Raw genomic sequence first — 16,385 nt, 5'->3', positions numbered from 1 at the left:
CGTGTGCTGCCACTACAACAGCGGCCTTGACGCCTCCGCACTGCATCTACTGTGGTCTACTCATTCTAGCTCTCCTCGTCTGAGGCTGACATCTTCTCACTCACCGTCATGATTGAAATAATACTTTGACTCTCCATTTCGCATTGACCGAAGCACCAGTTCCTCTACACTGAACTGCTACCTACATATCCTCGCCCTCAGTTCGTGTTCCTTGTCCCTGCCACCACCTTCCAGGGCACGAAACTTCTTTCTCGTCAGCATGGAAATACCTCAAGTCTACCGACCCGTCCCTCGACGAGCTTTTGAGATCACACCTTCCTCGACCGACTCGTCGCACCCTCCATCACCAGCTGAGAATACAAACCCCGACCTGCTCATGGCCCAGAAGCCTGATCTTCCTCCAAGTCGCACCCGATCAATCCTCAACTTGACTTCGTCGACTTTGCTTGGGATTTACTCTCCGCTGACCTCAGATGGAACCCGGGATGAAATATCTACGCCCTGGGGCACCGGGGCACAGACACCCAGCAAAAGACGGAGCGTAGACGACTATAACTACGAATCATCAAATGCCCCGTTGACTTGGAACGGAGAAGCCACAAAACCTCGCCCTAAAGTTAAGAGAACAGGGTTCCGCGGTTATCTCGTGCCTCTGCTTTTGCAGAACTCACTGTTATTCGGATGCGGAATTGGCTATGGGACAATCATTACACATCTCCACAAGACTCAACGCATAACGCCGGTGCCAGTGCCTGATATTAACCGGAGTTCTTTGTACTATCAGGTCTCTTGGGGCATCTTTGGCATCCTGCTTGGGAATGCGCTTCCACTAATCGATTCCTTCTGGGAGAGGTTCGTGTCTTCTGATGCGAAGTCGGTTACGACTACGTCGATTCAACCTGAAGGAACCACTTCTGGCTCGTCCTCCGATAGTGGATTGGGCCCATTATGGTACTCTGCCGTTCGAAGCATGGGGGCGTTCGTTGGTATTGCATTTGCAGTGGTGAGCCATCGTGCCCTCCTCCCGTCATCGATAGCACATACTAACTATGTGTCAGCGACGAATTCCCTGGCAGTCGACGCTACAAGTCGCTTTGACCTTGGCTCTGGCAAACCCTGTCTTGTGGTACTTGATTGACCGATCCCTGCCCGGCTTTGCCTTTTCAGCAGCCGTAGGCATCACCGGCACTTTGGTGATGTTGGTGGTGGATCCAGATTTTGTTCCAGTACCAGAGATACACCAGCCAATGGCATCTGAAAAATTTGGTGTCTATACTTGGTTGGCAAGTATACTCTTTTGCACATGCCTTTGCTTCGGGGCGATAGGAAGGAGGCTGCGATTGTGACCGATGACGGCCACCTAACAGTTACTGTTATATCAAAATACATAGAATTTTTAATGCTCTTCAAAAGCCTCGATTGATACCAGTCCATCCGGGGTTCTCGAGATATGCCTTGTAGAGGTTATTCGGCCATGAAGCGGCCGGGGCCTTTGCTGGGTTCTGGACAGCTTGTTGAACGACAGCGTCCCCCAGAATCTTCTCAATCTCCATTCGCGGAAGTTTGGCCTCGATGGCTTCAGCATATGCCGCCGCGCCCAAGGAAGACCGGGTTGCCGGACGAAAGTCAATCAGGACGCCCAACCTCACCAGCCTAGCCAATGGAGTGATCCGTTCTGCGATGCCAGGCGAGGTGTGTAAAGCAACCGCCGTCCAAACTTCATGCACCTCCGCTTCCGACTTTCCCTGCCTACGTAGGAACTCCGCGGCGGCATCGGCGCCCTCGACCTCGAATCGTTGCGGGCCATTGTGCGCCTGGGTGGCACCCAGGTCATGGCATATGCATGCCACGAACAAGAGGTCACTATCCGCCCACTCACTCTTCTCGCGCTCAGCCAACCATTTCGCAAACAGGTAGACCCGCAGAGAGTGATGCACAATCGACAGCGGCAGGGCGGTGGACGTCACCAGGTCGAACGCAGAGGCGCAAAGGGTGGAGCTAGGGACGAAAGCTCGCAATGATTGTGATCCCTTTGATGCGTCGCTCTCAGAGGAATGCGAGTGTGAGAGGGTGGTTTCAGGTGTCACGGCTAGGGACGCATCTGCGCCGGGCGCGGCGGAATGGCCACACATTGGTTGCTTGGTCAAAGGAGGGTGGCACGAGCGCGCTCGAAGTGACGGTGGAAATGTTGCGTGTTAACGTAGTCGGTGTGTATCATACACCCCTCGATACCCGTCAGATATTTGTTTGATATGCAAAATTCCTGATGGAGGATGATGATGGCACACAACAAGCAGGTTTTTCGTTGGATAAGCAAGTAAGCCCCAGGTGTTCGTGACCATGGTTCGCTCCATGATGTTGGTTTGTAACAGTAAGACCAGATGACCACTGAACGCGCTTGTGCGAGATGTGAGTGGTCAGGCGCGACGCGGCTGGCGGGACGAGGGAGGTCCACGGAGGTCTCAAACCTGGGCTTGCCTGTTGCTTGCTAGGCTTGGGTTCCCCCTGGATTAAATCATCATGGGCGTATGATAGGCGTCGGGAGGCGGGTCAATGGTGTGCGACTAGGGGCAAAGCGGTAAGGCCCCAGGCTACTAGACCTGCTTCAGGTGACGAATGTTGGCTCCAAATATAAAAAAAAATGAGCCAAGCGAAGGGGCCGCACCCGCGATCAACGAGAGGAATTCATGGTGCGGACGCCCTCTGCGCCCTGCTTTGGCCCTGTTGCGACGCCCTTGCCTTTGCGCATGTTCTGCCCCTCTGACACTGAGCAAACTCCCTGACACTCGCTATTTGACGCCCTTCACTCATCGCCGTTCCCGCTCGAGAGCTGGCTCTTGTGCGACCTCGAACTGTTGCTGCCCAACTGGCCCGCTCCTTCAACACACTCGTTGATCGTTGACTTGTAGCCTGAACTTTTGGCATTCTCACCATTCACGCAAAAACACGCAAGATGGTTTCTTTTCAATGCGAGGTCAGCACTATGCGCGGCAGATCATCACCTTCACGGGTTCTAATCATCCCATCTACAGGCCTGTGGCGACGTCCTGACCAAGAAGAAGCTCGATCCACACCGCAACCAATGTCGGGGCGCAGTGTTTACCTGTATTGACTGTATGACGACTTTTCAAGGCACGAGCTACAGAGCCCATACAGTATGTGAGCCCACAGACTCAGTCGTCTTATCACAGAGGACTCCTTTCTACACATTGCGCCCGACTGCGCAGAGAACTTGGGCACTGACGCCACCCAACAGTCATGTATTACCGAAGATCAGAAATACCAGGGCGCTTTATATCGCGAGAAGCCTTCCAAGGCCGCAAAGAGAAAATCTGTGTCGATTGTCGAGCCAGAGAACGAAAAGGCTCTCGTGCCGCGTCCAGCATACGTTGAAGACGATCTGGATACAGATGCCCCTCCACACGTCCCTACTCCTCCTCCCGCTGTGCCGGACTCGAATCGTGACAGTGTCTTTGATTATATGGTTGACGAAGGTAGCCGAACCGGCACCCCCCAGATAAGTTTTACCAAAGAGAAAGAAGAAATGTCTATGAAGCACAGTGCTCCGTCAATCTTCTCCAACAGTCGGCCGTCCAGTCAGAATGGGTACCACAACGCAGAGGAAGAGGAGCAGCATAGCAAGGAGTACGAAGAAAATGGCTATACCTGGGGTGCCGCACCGGTCAAGCCTCGAGGGGTATTAGATATGAACAACAGTACTTTGTCGCTCGAATTTATGACACCGGCAGCAAAGGAGGTGAAATCCAAATTAGACAAGAAAGAGAGACCACGCGCACATAGTCGGACGAACAGCGGCAGCGAGAAGAAACGGAAACGAGCTACGGAAGATCAAGTCCACGAACTGGAAGGAGACACACTGATGGCTGACGCGGTAAAGGTGGATACGCCGGTGATTGTACACTCAGGACTCACTGGTGGGCTAAGCCGCATGATGACTCAAGATGAATCGTACCCGTTCCGTCGGTCTCCCGATCTCGACGACAAACGTGTGGTGGTCCAGAAGGCTCGCACGACTCGTCGAAGTCTCAAACCGGAAGACCCCACATCTCCTTTAAAACGTACTCGACATACCAAGGAGGATTCCAACGGACTTGGCATCTCGATTAAAGGTCGAGCGGTTAGAGCCCTTTCAATGGTCGGCGGAGCACTTCTTCCTGGCCAGGTCGAGAGCCAAATGTCCAACAACAAGACGCGAAGGAGGGCCAGCTCTTCGGACCATGGGAATAGCCTTACTCGGATCCGAGAAGGTGAGAAGCGGGAGAGGAAGAAGCACAAAGTCCATCGACATAATGGTACTTCATCAGCCAATGTTCGGCATGAGCACCGTTCGCGCCGCCGGTACAGTGACGATTCGCCCTCTCGTTCGCCAGGTGAAGGCACTACGCGAAAACTTAAAGCAATCGAGTATCGCAAACACGACGACTCGGCATCGGACACGGACTCGGACCCAGCGCATCAGAATGGTAATGGCGCAGACAAACGCAAAAGCTCCAGTGGTGCAATGGTCGTGTTCGGAGCCGAGGAGAAGACAAAGCGTGCTTGCCGCAGTTTCCTAGCCAATGCACCTGGCCTGGACAACGACAAAGGATATTCCATCCACAAAATGCTCAAGCGGTGGCACAAGCATAACGATGTCCGAAGCAGCACTTCGAAGATGGACGAGGAACAAGACCTGTGGAGGGCTTTGAGGATAAAACGGAATGAGAGAGGGGAGTACGTGGTGATTTTCTGAGAGCGACGCGGCCCACTTCTTGAATGTCTTGCTATTGACAGCATACACGATGTATTAATTGACCCGGTGCTCGCACTTACACTCTTCTCCTGCGTTACCACCGAAGTCTCATGTCGCAGATGGGAGGGAGATTGAGATTTAATGACTGTACAAAATTGGCAGGGTGGAGAAGCCATGCTTGTTGTTGTTTTTAGCGGCTGGTCGGAAATAATAGCATAGAACAAGAATGTTGTATCGAGACTGAAAGTTTGGCAGAACATTAGAAATGTACGTGCAGAATGACAGTGCTCCTGGGGTATATAGAATATTGGTTCATGTAGAGGGTAAGGCGGAGTAACAGAGGGTCGTAGCCGTCTTCAACGGAAGTGTCTCTTCTTAAAGCTTTGACATCTGTGACGAAGCAAGCCACTACACCGACTTATCGACGTCAATCATATGCGGCTCTCAGGAGAGGTACCCAGGAGGTAAGGGAGGATTTGTTCGACGTCGAAGGGGGAAAGGCTTCAGCCTGAAACATATGAATCGGCTCCATAGAGGCTGTTTCGGGTTTAGATCGTCTGTGGAACGTGGAACGAGGCGGAGAGCGAAAGGCAGAGAACTCGATGGTTCGTTGGCCACTGCCGGGGGTAGGATTCGATGAGGGCATATGGGCCACCAGGCGTTAGGCTAGCAGGCTCGATACAGGCATTGGGTATTGAATTGGGGGCTGTTGGCGCCCAAGTGGCCATTGGCCGGTGACATTCTAGGCCCTTCACTGGACCTACGGGCGTCACCTGGGATGTCCTTCTAAGGGCGATAGGTAATAAGGGCACACCCTGTCTTTCCGTATGGGGCTGGCTGGGCTGCCCAGTGCCAGGACTTCTCTTTGTTGTTCTACCAAGCACATTCGTAAGCTGACTGACACACTCCCACTTCTCACCTTTCCAAAACTCACTCCACCACCACCAACCCCCGTCTCTCCTTATTTTAATCCCAATACTAGACAATCACACACCATGTCGCCCACGATATAAATCTAGTTCTCCGTCATCTCCTAACAGCACTGGAGTCTCTTGTCCTTGACTATGGCCAAACCTCCGCTTCGGCCGCCAAAGAGCCGACGTGGAGGATCAAAACCAAAAACAATGTTGACATGGGCCATCCTCCTCCTTCTCATAGCCTCAGCTCACCCTCAATCCCTCCCGCCGTCCGATGCCCCTCAGAGATTGGTGGCTTCGACCCAGAGCCCGTCTCCCGAGTCGAGTCGACCGTCTGGTCAAGCTGGCCGCAGTCCAGTAGAGATCCCGCTTCTCAAGAACGACATCACCACCGTTAAATTTCGAAGCACCGATGAAAACCCCGAAAACCACAAGCTCCGTGCCTTGGCTCCAGCCCACGACTCCCTGAGTAGTAGTGCTGTCAGAGCACCTCTTGCACAGTCTGATGAGTCCTTTTCTCAGGGACTCTCTGCGCTTTCCTCAGCGCGGCTGCTGCAAGATTGGGAGGTGGAGAACATTGTGCTACTCGCCACTATTGACGGCACCATCCATGCCCGTGACAGGAAGACGGGCAATGAAAGATGGTCACTGGGCATCCCAAATAGCCCCATGATCCAGACCATTCACCACAAACTGAATCGCAGTGACCCGGAAGTGGACGGCTCTCGATATGAAGACGACTACATGTTCATTGTCGAACCTAGTAAGGATGGCAACCTCTACATTCAACATCGAGACCCCAGAATAGGTCTACAACGACTGGGCATCACCGTCAGATCCCTTGCCGCCGAGACGCCTCAATTCGTGGATGATCCACCCCTTGTGACGATTTCCTCGCAGGAGACAACGGCATATGTGGTAGACGCAGCTACCGGCAATATTCTACAGCAATTTGACAAGTACCGTGGCTTCTCCAGCGACGACCAAGGCCGCAGCTGCAAGCGATTGAGTGGTTTCGAATTGGATGACCCTGCATGTGATCCTATCGGGACTATCAACCTGGGAAGGGTTGAGTACACCATTGAAATATCCCACAAGATCACAACTCAACCCCTTTGTACCATCAAGTTTGCCGAATGGGTTGCAAACAAGGGGGACAGCGACCTACAGGACCAATATGTCACTCCGTTGGACAATTACCATATTCAAAGCTACTACAACGGCCGAATCATCGGCATCGACAGCACTGCCGACTCTGGCAAGGTTCCCCGATTCACCCACATGTTCGAAACTCCCGTAGCCCGAGTGTTTGACGTTGTTCGTCCCTTGGACAATCGCGATGAATCAGCCAAGCTAGTCTTACTAGCACGACCGACGGACTCGCCTCTGCTTTCTTCTCCTGAAATCTGGAGGAACGAAATGCAGCGAGCTGAGAGGGTTTTTGTGAACAGAACCGAAACAGGGGTGTGGTATGCCATGTCTGAGTTGTCGTACCCAGGTGTCACCAGCGGTGCTTCGCCGGCAAGCTCAAACTGGAACTATGATAGTCAGCCGTTGGATTTTGATGGCAACCTGGAAGAAATTGTCGGAGTCCACGTGCTTTCCACGGAGCCGAACCTCACACCCCTCAGGCTGACGATCTCTGGCCCTCCACCAGTAACTGACTTAGCTGAGGAGGCAGAGAAGGCAATGGCAGCCTTGGAGGCCAAGATTGCCCCTTCGTTGATACCTGTCATCAATCACCCTCTACTATCCGTCTTCAATATCATCTGCGGCAGCATCATTTTGTTCGTGATTGGATTGCAGATGAGGATGCCAATTATGTTAAAGATGCAACACCTCCTTCGAAAGGCCGGCGTGGAGGTCGCGGTGGAGAAGACTCGGGCTCCTGCGTCTCCCGCGCCTCCTGCTTCAGCAAACACAGACAAGCAAGAAGGGCCAGAAGCAGAGGTTACAGCAGACAAAGGTGTTACTGAAGTTGTCGCGGAATTGATGGAGGACGTAATCAAAACACCTCTTAGGAGCCGTGCTCAAAGCGCAGCAGTCTCGGTTGCCAGTCCTGCCAAGACTGTCAAAGTGTTTGACCTCAACGATGACAGTTCAGAAGGCGAGTCGGAAGATGAGAAGAATAAGGAAGACTCTAACGAAACCGCCGAGAATGGTGCACAGCCTCGCCGTCGACATGCAAAACGTGGTAAGCGAGGTGGAAAGAGGAACAAAAAGGGTAAGAAGACCATGGATCCGGAAGCTATGGATGAGAAGGAACAACTTGTGGCCGAAACTCCCACAAAGGACGGCCTTCTCCAGGTTGGCAAGCTTAGAATTGACACTAGGGAAGATCGATGTCTAGGCCGTGGAAGCAATGGGACAGCAGTGTTTCCTGGCTCATTGGACGGCAGAGAAGTCGCAGTCAAGCGTTTGATCCGTTCATCGAATAGCCTGGCTGCCAAAGAGATCAAGCATTTGTTGTCCAGTGACGAGAACCCGCATGTCATCCGGTACTTTGGGAAGGAAGAGTCGCAACATTTCACCTACATTGCGCTTGAACGCTTCACCACGTCTCTGGATCAGTTCATCGAACGTCCCCTCCAATATCCCGAACTGGTGAAGCTGCCTGAAGGATTTGATGTCAAGGATACTCTCCGTCAAATTACGGACGGTGTTCAGCATCTTCATTCACTCAAGTTGGTACATCGAGACATCAAGCCTCAGAATGTCCTGGTCAAGGCTGTCAAAAGCAACCGCCCCACTAATGGGCTGCCGAAACTGCAGTTTGTCATTTCCGACTTTGGGTTGTGCAAGCCCCTCGAGGAAGGCCCTGAATCAACCTTCGCTCCAACTGCCAACCATACAGCCGCCGGCACTACCGGTTGGAGGGCGCCAGAATTGCTGGTCGGCTCCAGATCGGCTGTTGCTGCACTAAATTCTAGCTCGAATACCACTTCCAGGTCGACTACTCACTCTAGTGATGGTACTGTCACTGGTCGTCCCTCAGGCCGACGGGCAACCAAGGCCATCGACATCTTCTCCTTGGGTTGTGTCTTCTACTATGTCATGACTCAAGGTCGTCATCCCTTTGATGTTGGGGGCACCAGTCTTGGCCGAGACTTGAATATTAAAGAGAACAAGTTCAGTACGGAAGACTTACGCCTGCATGAGTACCAATTCGACGCCGACGACCTTATCATGCAGATGCTCAAACATGATCCCAAAGATCGTCCTGACACGGCGCAGATACTTCGTCATCCCTACTTCTGGGACGTGGCTGACAAGCTAGAATTTCTCTGCGACGTATCGGATTGCTACGAGCGGGAGAAGAATTCAATCAACAACATTTTCGACGAGACCGCGATACGCACACCTGCCGAAAAGGAGTCTCTTGCCGAACTCGCAGCGCTCGAATCCCTTGCGCCCAATGTCATCGGGCCATCTAAGGATTGGCTCCGAGCTCTTCCCAAGACGTTTCTCACAGAAATGGGAAAACAGCGCAAGTACAGTGGTTCGAAAATGATTGACTTGTTGAGAGTGATCCGGAATAAGAAGAACCACTTCCATGACTTGCCGCAGGATGTGAAGGAGCAGATGCTGGGCGGTAGCGTGAAGGGTTACTATGAATTCTGGGCAAAGAGGTTCCCGAGCCTGGTGATTAACTGTCATTGTCTCATCTTGGAACGGGGTTTGATCGAGCGATTCAGGATGGAGAGGTGGTTTGAGTAAGAGTGGATGCGGATATGGTGAAATTGAGACAGGATATAATTTCACACAATGCAGATTCCTCGAGGTATCAAGTTTAGGACTTTGCTCATAGTTTTGTTCGATTTTCTTGTCTTATTCTACCATCTATCGATCCCGACCTTTTTGTTTCAGAGCACCAAGTCAAGGAAGACTAGTTTCTCGCGACGTACATGCCCATCCATGAGTACAGAAGAGAGTACGTAAGGGAGTAAGTAACCACTGCAGAGGAAGCTTCAATCCCTACGCTTCAATCCCTACGCAGTGTTGTATGGCTCACGGACACAACGGCCTTAACCCCGGCCTCTGCTTCTGCCCTGCATGTATGGATCATGGACATGGACGAAGCACCGAACTGCCTCTCTTTCCTCAGACGCCGTGCATGCGTACATGAATCCGCGCACCTCGCCCTCTGTCCAGAACCTTTCAGATCGGGATTGGGTGTCGTGCTTGAGGCGCAGATATGGTGATGGTGCGTTCCGTTCCGTGTCATTTGTCGTTTCTTCCTGGGGGCTGAGCGGGCGGGGTGATTGAGTTGATTCATCGAGTAGGTGGGTTGATTGTAGCTCCTTCCAAGGTCCTTGATATCACATGGTAGAGCACATCTCAGATTCGCGTGGCAATGACTGGCCACTATTTTTCTTTGCCTCTGATTCACGCACACAGACCAGGAGGCGGCGGGGAATCCTGTTCATTCCACTCGCCTAATCCTCTGCCATCTGCCATCCGCCATTTGCAGCACTTACTCAACCTCACATTCGCTCTCTCCTCCTGGGTGCGGCCCGAATAATATCATCCACTCGCAGCAACAACTCAGCCGCCTCGCTGGCGCTCCCTACCACCGCCTTCTTCAACTTGTAACTCTCAATCACACCCAGCTCTCGCATATCAGCAATACCGCCCCCGGCAGTCAAGAGATCCAAGCCTGAACTCGTCATGCCTCTATATACCTCGCTTCTCAACTCTGAGACCAAAGCCGAAGAGTCAAGGCCTGCGTTGTCCGCGAGGATGGTAGGGAGTTGACGTAGTGCGGTTGAAAAAGAATCAACAGCAAATCGCTTTTTACCGGGGATCTTCTGTGCGAGGGAATCCACGGCTTTGGCCATCACCATCTCGGAACAGCCGCCTCCAAGGACAACGCGGGGTTCCTTGACGGTCTGTGACAATACAGCAAGAGCATCGTGCAGGCTGCGCTCCGCCTCGTCCAGAAGTTGTTCTGTTGCACCCCTTAGCACGATGGTGCAGGCCTGACCCGCTGCCACGCCGGAAAATTTGATCAATGTGTCTTCGCCGATGATGATTTCCTCAATCAAGTCGCAGTGCCCAAGTTTGACGGACTCCGGGTGGTCGAAAGTGCTAGCAATTTCTCCGCCCGTGACCAAAGCCAGACGTTCCACGCCGTCGAAATCAGCATGCTCAATTGACATTATTCCCGCTTCGGTAAACAGTTGTTCCGGCCAGTTGTAGATCAATTGTCTGTTGATAAAGCAGTTTATCCCATGCTGTTTGATCCGCTCGACCTTTGCCCGCATTCTCTCCCGCTCAGCCTTTTCTAGGTCCGCTAGTTCCTTTGTGGAACCAACTTTCATCCGGGCAGCCCAGATTTTCACTTTATCCGTGTCCATTGCAGTATTCGCAACGAGTATTTTTGCATTTTCCAATCTCTTCGGTTGGTTAACGCCAATGCGCTTGTCAAGGATGAATCCTTCGTCGAGGTAAGAGTCGGACAGCTTCCCCCCGGATTTCTTGATGATTTGGATGTGGTTTAAATCAACAGACCCTTTCAGCCGCAGGACGGCGTCAACCGCTAAATTGGCGAACTGGTCACGATCTTGAGAGAGGACCTTTGAGGATAGAGTTGTGCGAGCGATTGCCAGGAGGTCTTTCCGGAAAAGCTGGGGGTTTTTTGAATTGTCCACGGCGGATTTCTCTAGCGCTTGTAGAGCGGCTTGAGATGCGAGACGGTAGCCTTCGATGATCGTTTGGGGATGGATGTGACGGTTCACTAGTTGCTCTGCTTCTCGTAGTAATTCTGCGGCCAAAACCGTGACTGACGTGGTGCCATCTCCCACCTCATCGTCTTGGACTTTCGATATGTTGACGAGGACTTTTGCGGCGGCGTTGTCGAGGGCGATCGATTTGAGTATTGTGGCACCGTCGTTGGTCACCATTATCTCTCCTGTCGAAGCGGATTGAAGAATCTTGTCCATACCCTTGGGGCCGAGGGTGGATTTCACTAGGTCCCCAACTGCGATTGCACCGACGAAGGCAGAGAGACGCGCATTTTCGCCTTTTTCTTCTTGCACATCGTCGGCAAAAATTTGAGTGGGATTTGCGTATGCAGCCATGGTGTCTTTGCCTGATGCCCTCCTCTTCTTCTATTGTTGCTTCTGATGGAGGGTGGTGTAACAGGAAAAGTGTATCTCTGCGCAGTCAAGGCACGTATGGCGAGCCCAAATTTTGAAGAATTGCGGGGAGAATCAGACCATGCAGTGACAAGGCTGCGGCTTGGCAAGGCTGAAGGTTGCCGCCCTCATCTCGAGATTATCCCTCGACATTGAATGTCTAGCTTACTTGCTACCATCATCATCGCTTACCTTTCTCATATACTTGGTGTCTGCTGCCTCTGCTGCCTCTTCAGACTTGATCGATTACACAACAATGTCAGCATCACAAAAATTTGTTGCAAGGCATTGCTGGCCTCAATTAAAAGCAACCAAGACACAATTGTGAGCGATTAATCTCTTAACTATCCACCTTTCCACTTGACCCGCAACAGAAATATCTTGTTCATCACCACCTCTTGGTCCTTACGCTTGCTCGGGGCTCCTGGATACTACACAGATATACAATAAACGAAACGACCGGACATTATCTAGGGAGTCGTTAGGTTTTCTATCCCTTGTTCAGCAACTACCAATTGCTATTCCCTGGCCGAGACACTCTCTAGACTTCTTTCTCCAGTTTCCTAATCGAATACTGCAGAATTCAGCTCCTGTCAATTATGGGTAATTGCATGTCATTAGGCCCCAACGAGGAAGATGTACGGATAGCACAGTGTTACTCCCACGCTCAGAGATATCGGCAACCACTTCACTTGAGCCACAGTCCGGTCATGAGCGAAATTTCGCACCAGTCAGCCATTCCGCGTATTGTATTCTCAAAGATCGACTGTCCAAGGCAACGGCGTTCAAAAGCTCTATGAAGGCGCTTGACCTAGTGCCTGAGCGCAAGTTGAGATTTGCAGGTAAAGAATGACTACATTGCGATTACAAATTTCAGGACCGGACGTCTGGGCCCAAAGACCGAATGATAACAGAAATTGCGCCGACTGCCAGCCTGCCAGGGACAGTACGGATTTTCCGGTTCTGTTTCATTACCACACGAGTACAATTATGGAGATGTCTCCATCAGACTACCTTCGGCTAGCCACAAATTTGCGCCCTCTTCTTTTTGCGTCTTCTCTGGGGTTATCAGAAGCGAATGACATCAGTCACGACAGTTGGAAGGAATAATAGTGTCATGGTAGCCTGTATTGCTGCCTTGCGTTGATCGGTCTTCGGTGTGTGCTTTTGTACGATTCAAAGGTCAGCTTTCTCGTTCTCTCAACATTCTACCTCGGATTTCACAATTCTTTTCTTCATTGAGCGAGACTAGTGCTGATAAGTTGAGTTAAGTCCGTGAACCAGAATTCGGATTGCAGCCCGCGATCCGTCAAATACATATAGACGACCTCTTCACATTTTGCTTACGCCGACACCACGGAATCCGCACAATGGCTTTCTTTCTATCGTCGCTCGTCATTGAGTGGCTACATCCTCATCGAATTCTCTGAATATGGATATCTTGGGTCAAGGAGTTGAAAGCATCACCGAGTTTGGCTGCTTGGAGTGGCGTGAACTTTTGGTCTTATCTCGGTCGGAGCTTGACATTTTGGGGCTTGGAGCTCCAGTTTCGTGCCTGATGACATGAGATATATTGTGAGGCATGGAGGAGGAGATCGATGTTATGGAAAGGGAGGACTCTATTCGGGGTATCTGGTCAATCGAGGAATTTTTCTTTGTCCAGCACTCGCAGTAGCAACAGGGCTCTTCAGCCAGGGGCTGGCGAGACTCTGAAAACTGGAAGTTTACCAGCCCACTAGCCGGCGCTTTTAAATATCGGTCACGTCCCGCTCAACTTCAACTATTCGAGATGTCATGCCAGAGAGGTCCCCAGTGAGTGTCAGACTTCAAATGATTATTTCAGTGATAACGTCCTGTTCCTCTTCAGGCCAAGTCATGCAACTAAACTTGGAAGCATTTACACCGAGACATCCAGGACACAGAGCCAGTGAAGTCGATACTGAGCAGGCTCATACCAATTTTTTTGCGGCTCGATATGTAATTACCCAATTCATGCATCTCGATATCAAAGATGTTATCCAAAAATTCGGTGTTATTTTCTTTCGATATAACCCGGACCATCAAACTCCTCCGCGGAGCACATACCATGGTACATATACAAAACCCGGAAAAGCTGGATGCCGAAATCTCAGCTGTACCCACACTGCTACCCGCGGCAACCTTGTCTTGTATCTCGAAAGCCTTAATGGGAAACATGTTCATGCTGCGGGTGGCCCTCGTGGCTATGGCCCTCGTGGTGATGTCCCTCCTTCCCGTGCTCACCGTGTCCCTGGCATGTTTTGTGATGCTCTTTGTGTACGGGATCGTTCTCATGAGCGCAATTCTCATGATGGTGCGAAGATTGCGTTGGTTGGTCCGTCATGTCGCCGAACTACGAACACGAAGTTGGCCCCAGACCTCTGCGTACTAACCAGTCCATCTTACCTTTATATCCTGAAACTATATAATGATTGTTCAAAATGGAGTATCTGGAGTTAACTTGCAGATTTGAATGGCTTCGAAGCAAGAGCATGGGATATCGGTCGTTTTTGAGCAATTGCCATGGTGTGATATGACCGAGTTTGAACAATCCATTCTGCCATCGCCTGACGTTTGGATCTGTGCCGGAGGCAGATTTAGGTGGTACGACGATAAGTTCATCTGCTAAACAGGTATTTTGCTTTGGCTTCGTCTATCCCGCATCTTCCGCTTTCCGAAGAATTCCAGCCACACACAACCTCGTGACAGCAATCCTCAGTGGTAGAGCACCGGCCAAAGTGGGAGGGACCAACTCTTGTCATTCAGCTATGTCTCACACATCAGACCATTCTTGTCCGTTTCCAGCGTCTCAAGCGCTGGGGGGGTGACCAAATGCTTCTACTTGTTACTTGCATACCACCACTTACTTTCACTTGTCGGCAAGTCCACGAAGAAGGACAGTTCATCTTTTAGGGAGATGACACTTGGGCCGGCAACAATAGATTGGCATTCGAGTGGCAACTCATCGAAAATCCGACTCATCCTATTTCCACCAACAACAAGTGCCGTCACCACATCCTTTTCCTCGTCGGTGTCCAGCAACGTAAACTATATTGATGAATACAGAATTCTCACATTGCTGCTACACCTATTCGGACCCCTGTATAATTTGAATGTTCGGGTTAGCGGGGAAGCGAATGAAGCTACCATGGCCGCTTCGAAGCTGAGACAGACGATGCAGCCGGGAACGCCGACGACCATGAACATTTTGTGTCCCACATCATCCGTAAATGCAGCACCTTAAAACTAACTGTGAGGATATTGTGGAGTCTCGGCACGAAAAGGAGCTTACCGATAAGGTTGAAAAGGGACCACCTGGATCGTAAACCGACATTGCAAGGCAAGTTGATCTTGAGTGTCATATCCCAACGACTTGTAAAGCAATGGTCCGTAGTTGTTGATGAGCAGGTGTTGACAGGGTTGCACGATCGCCACCTGAGACGCTAGCTATCTCATGAACCGCGCCACCTACCTCAACCCCGTTGTTCTCGTCGTTCTGCAGTGGCATGACGATGAAATAGGAGGTTTCAGGAATGGCCCTCAGATCACAGGCCAAAGTGTATTTGAACAGGTAGAGAGACAAGACACAATCAAGCAGATAGATCCACTCTCATTTTGTATGCAACACTTTCCCCCTCTCCTCATGTGGGGGCCACGAAGTCGACCCTGAAACCTGGGCTAAAGCACTGGAAATCAATGTTACGAACAGGATGCTGATGGCGAAGTATACTGTTCCGGCCATAGAGAAAAATTCGGAGCCTGAGAGAGGAAGCATTGTAAATATCGCCAGCGTCGCTGGACTGATTAGCGGTCAATCACATCTCCTTTATCCGACCAGCAAGGGAGCAGTAGTGAACATGAATCGAGCCATAGCAACCAACCACGCCTCCAAGGGTATACGTGTGAATTGTGCTTGTCCAGGTTGGTTACTGGTCCTCCTCGCCTCCCACAGCCTCCTTCCCGACTGTAACATGAGCAGGTTGACTATTGATCACGATGTCGAAGAGGTTTGTCGTACGCCCCGATGACATATTTAGGAGACGTGTCATCGGAGCTTCGAGAAGCACGAAGAAAACGAAGCTTGTCGCAAAGAGTAGGCTATGGTTGGGACTGTGGTATTGCTGTGTGCTTCTTTCCTAGTAGCGAGACACGATGGGTTACCAGGGTCGTGGTACCAGTAGACGCTGGGGGGACTGCGGCCATGGCTGCTGGAAATATTCCGCATAGCTCTTGAGATAAGTAGTCCTGAGAGTTGATAGACTGACCTGTCTACCCTCTCGTTATTGTTGTGGCCGCCAGAGGATTCTTGCTGGGCTATCCGGGTAAGAGTATGGCCACTATGTCTCTAAGCGGACTAACCTAAAATACCCAGTAGAATAGCAGATCTTGGCAACTATAACCCTCGTACGCAGTATAAGTGCCTTGAACTGACTATATTCGTACCAGCTCCGCATGTCAACTCTCGGGCCACATTCGGAATGTTCAATAAGCGGGGAACCAAGCCGCTTGGCTAGGTTCCCTAGGTTCGTGTTGCAGTTCAATCTTACACATTCGACCAAC

At 51.2% G+C, this 16,385-nt stretch overlaps 5 protein-coding genes across 5 annotated transcripts; 3 read left to right on the top strand and 2 right to left on the bottom strand.

Moving 5' to 3' along the window:
- Positions 1-259: 259 nt before the first annotated feature.
- Positions 260-1,346, top strand: Z519_04718 (uncharacterized protein; the record flags this gene model as incomplete). The annotated part of the gene is made up of 2 exons (XM_016762463.1): positions 260-1,003; positions 1,059-1,346. The coding sequence occupies 2 exons, from the start codon at positions 260-262 to the stop codon at positions 1,344-1,346; spliced, it is 1,032 nt and encodes a 343-aa protein (XP_016621410.1).
- A 60-nt stretch (positions 1,347-1,406) lies between these two features.
- Positions 1,407-2,132, bottom strand: Z519_04717 (uncharacterized protein; the record flags this gene model as incomplete). The annotated part of the gene is made up of 1 exon (XM_016762462.1): positions 1,407-2,132. One exon carries the CDS (start codon positions 2,130-2,132, stop codon positions 1,407-1,409), a length of 726 nt encoding a protein of 241 aa, XP_016621409.1.
- Positions 2,133-2,953: 821 nt separating this feature from the next.
- Positions 2,954-4,753, top strand: Z519_04716 (uncharacterized protein; the record flags this gene model as incomplete). Its single annotated transcript, XM_016762461.1, has 3 exons — positions 2,954-2,974; positions 3,033-3,155; positions 3,257-4,753. The coding sequence occupies 3 exons, from the start codon at positions 2,954-2,956 to the stop codon at positions 4,751-4,753; spliced, it is 1,641 nt and encodes a 546-aa protein (XP_016621408.1).
- Positions 4,754-5,817: 1,064 nt separating this feature from the next.
- Z519_04715 (uncharacterized protein) lies at positions 5,818-9,387 on the top strand (the record flags this gene model as incomplete). Its single annotated transcript, XM_016762460.1, has 1 exon — positions 5,818-9,387. One exon carries the CDS (start codon positions 5,818-5,820, stop codon positions 9,385-9,387), a length of 3,570 nt encoding a protein of 1,189 aa, XP_016621407.1.
- Positions 9,388-10,154: 767 nt separating this feature from the next.
- On the bottom strand, positions 10,155-11,750 carry Z519_04714 (T-complex protein 1 subunit beta; the record flags this gene model as incomplete). The annotated part of the gene is made up of 1 exon (XM_016762459.1): positions 10,155-11,750. One exon carries the CDS (start codon positions 11,748-11,750, stop codon positions 10,155-10,157), a length of 1,596 nt encoding a protein of 531 aa, XP_016621406.1.
- Between the last annotated feature and the right edge of the window lie 4,635 nt (positions 11,751-16,385).

The sequence above is a fragment of the Cladophialophora bantiana genome (assembly GCF_000835475.1).
Source record: "Cladophialophora bantiana CBS 173.52 unplaced genomic scaffold supercont1.6, whole genome shotgun sequence".
NCBI lineage: Eukaryota > Fungi > Ascomycota > Eurotiomycetes > Chaetothyriales > Herpotrichiellaceae > Cladophialophora > Cladophialophora bantiana.
Note: the sequence above shows the minus strand (reverse complement) of the source record. Positions and strands in the feature narration are given on the sequence as shown.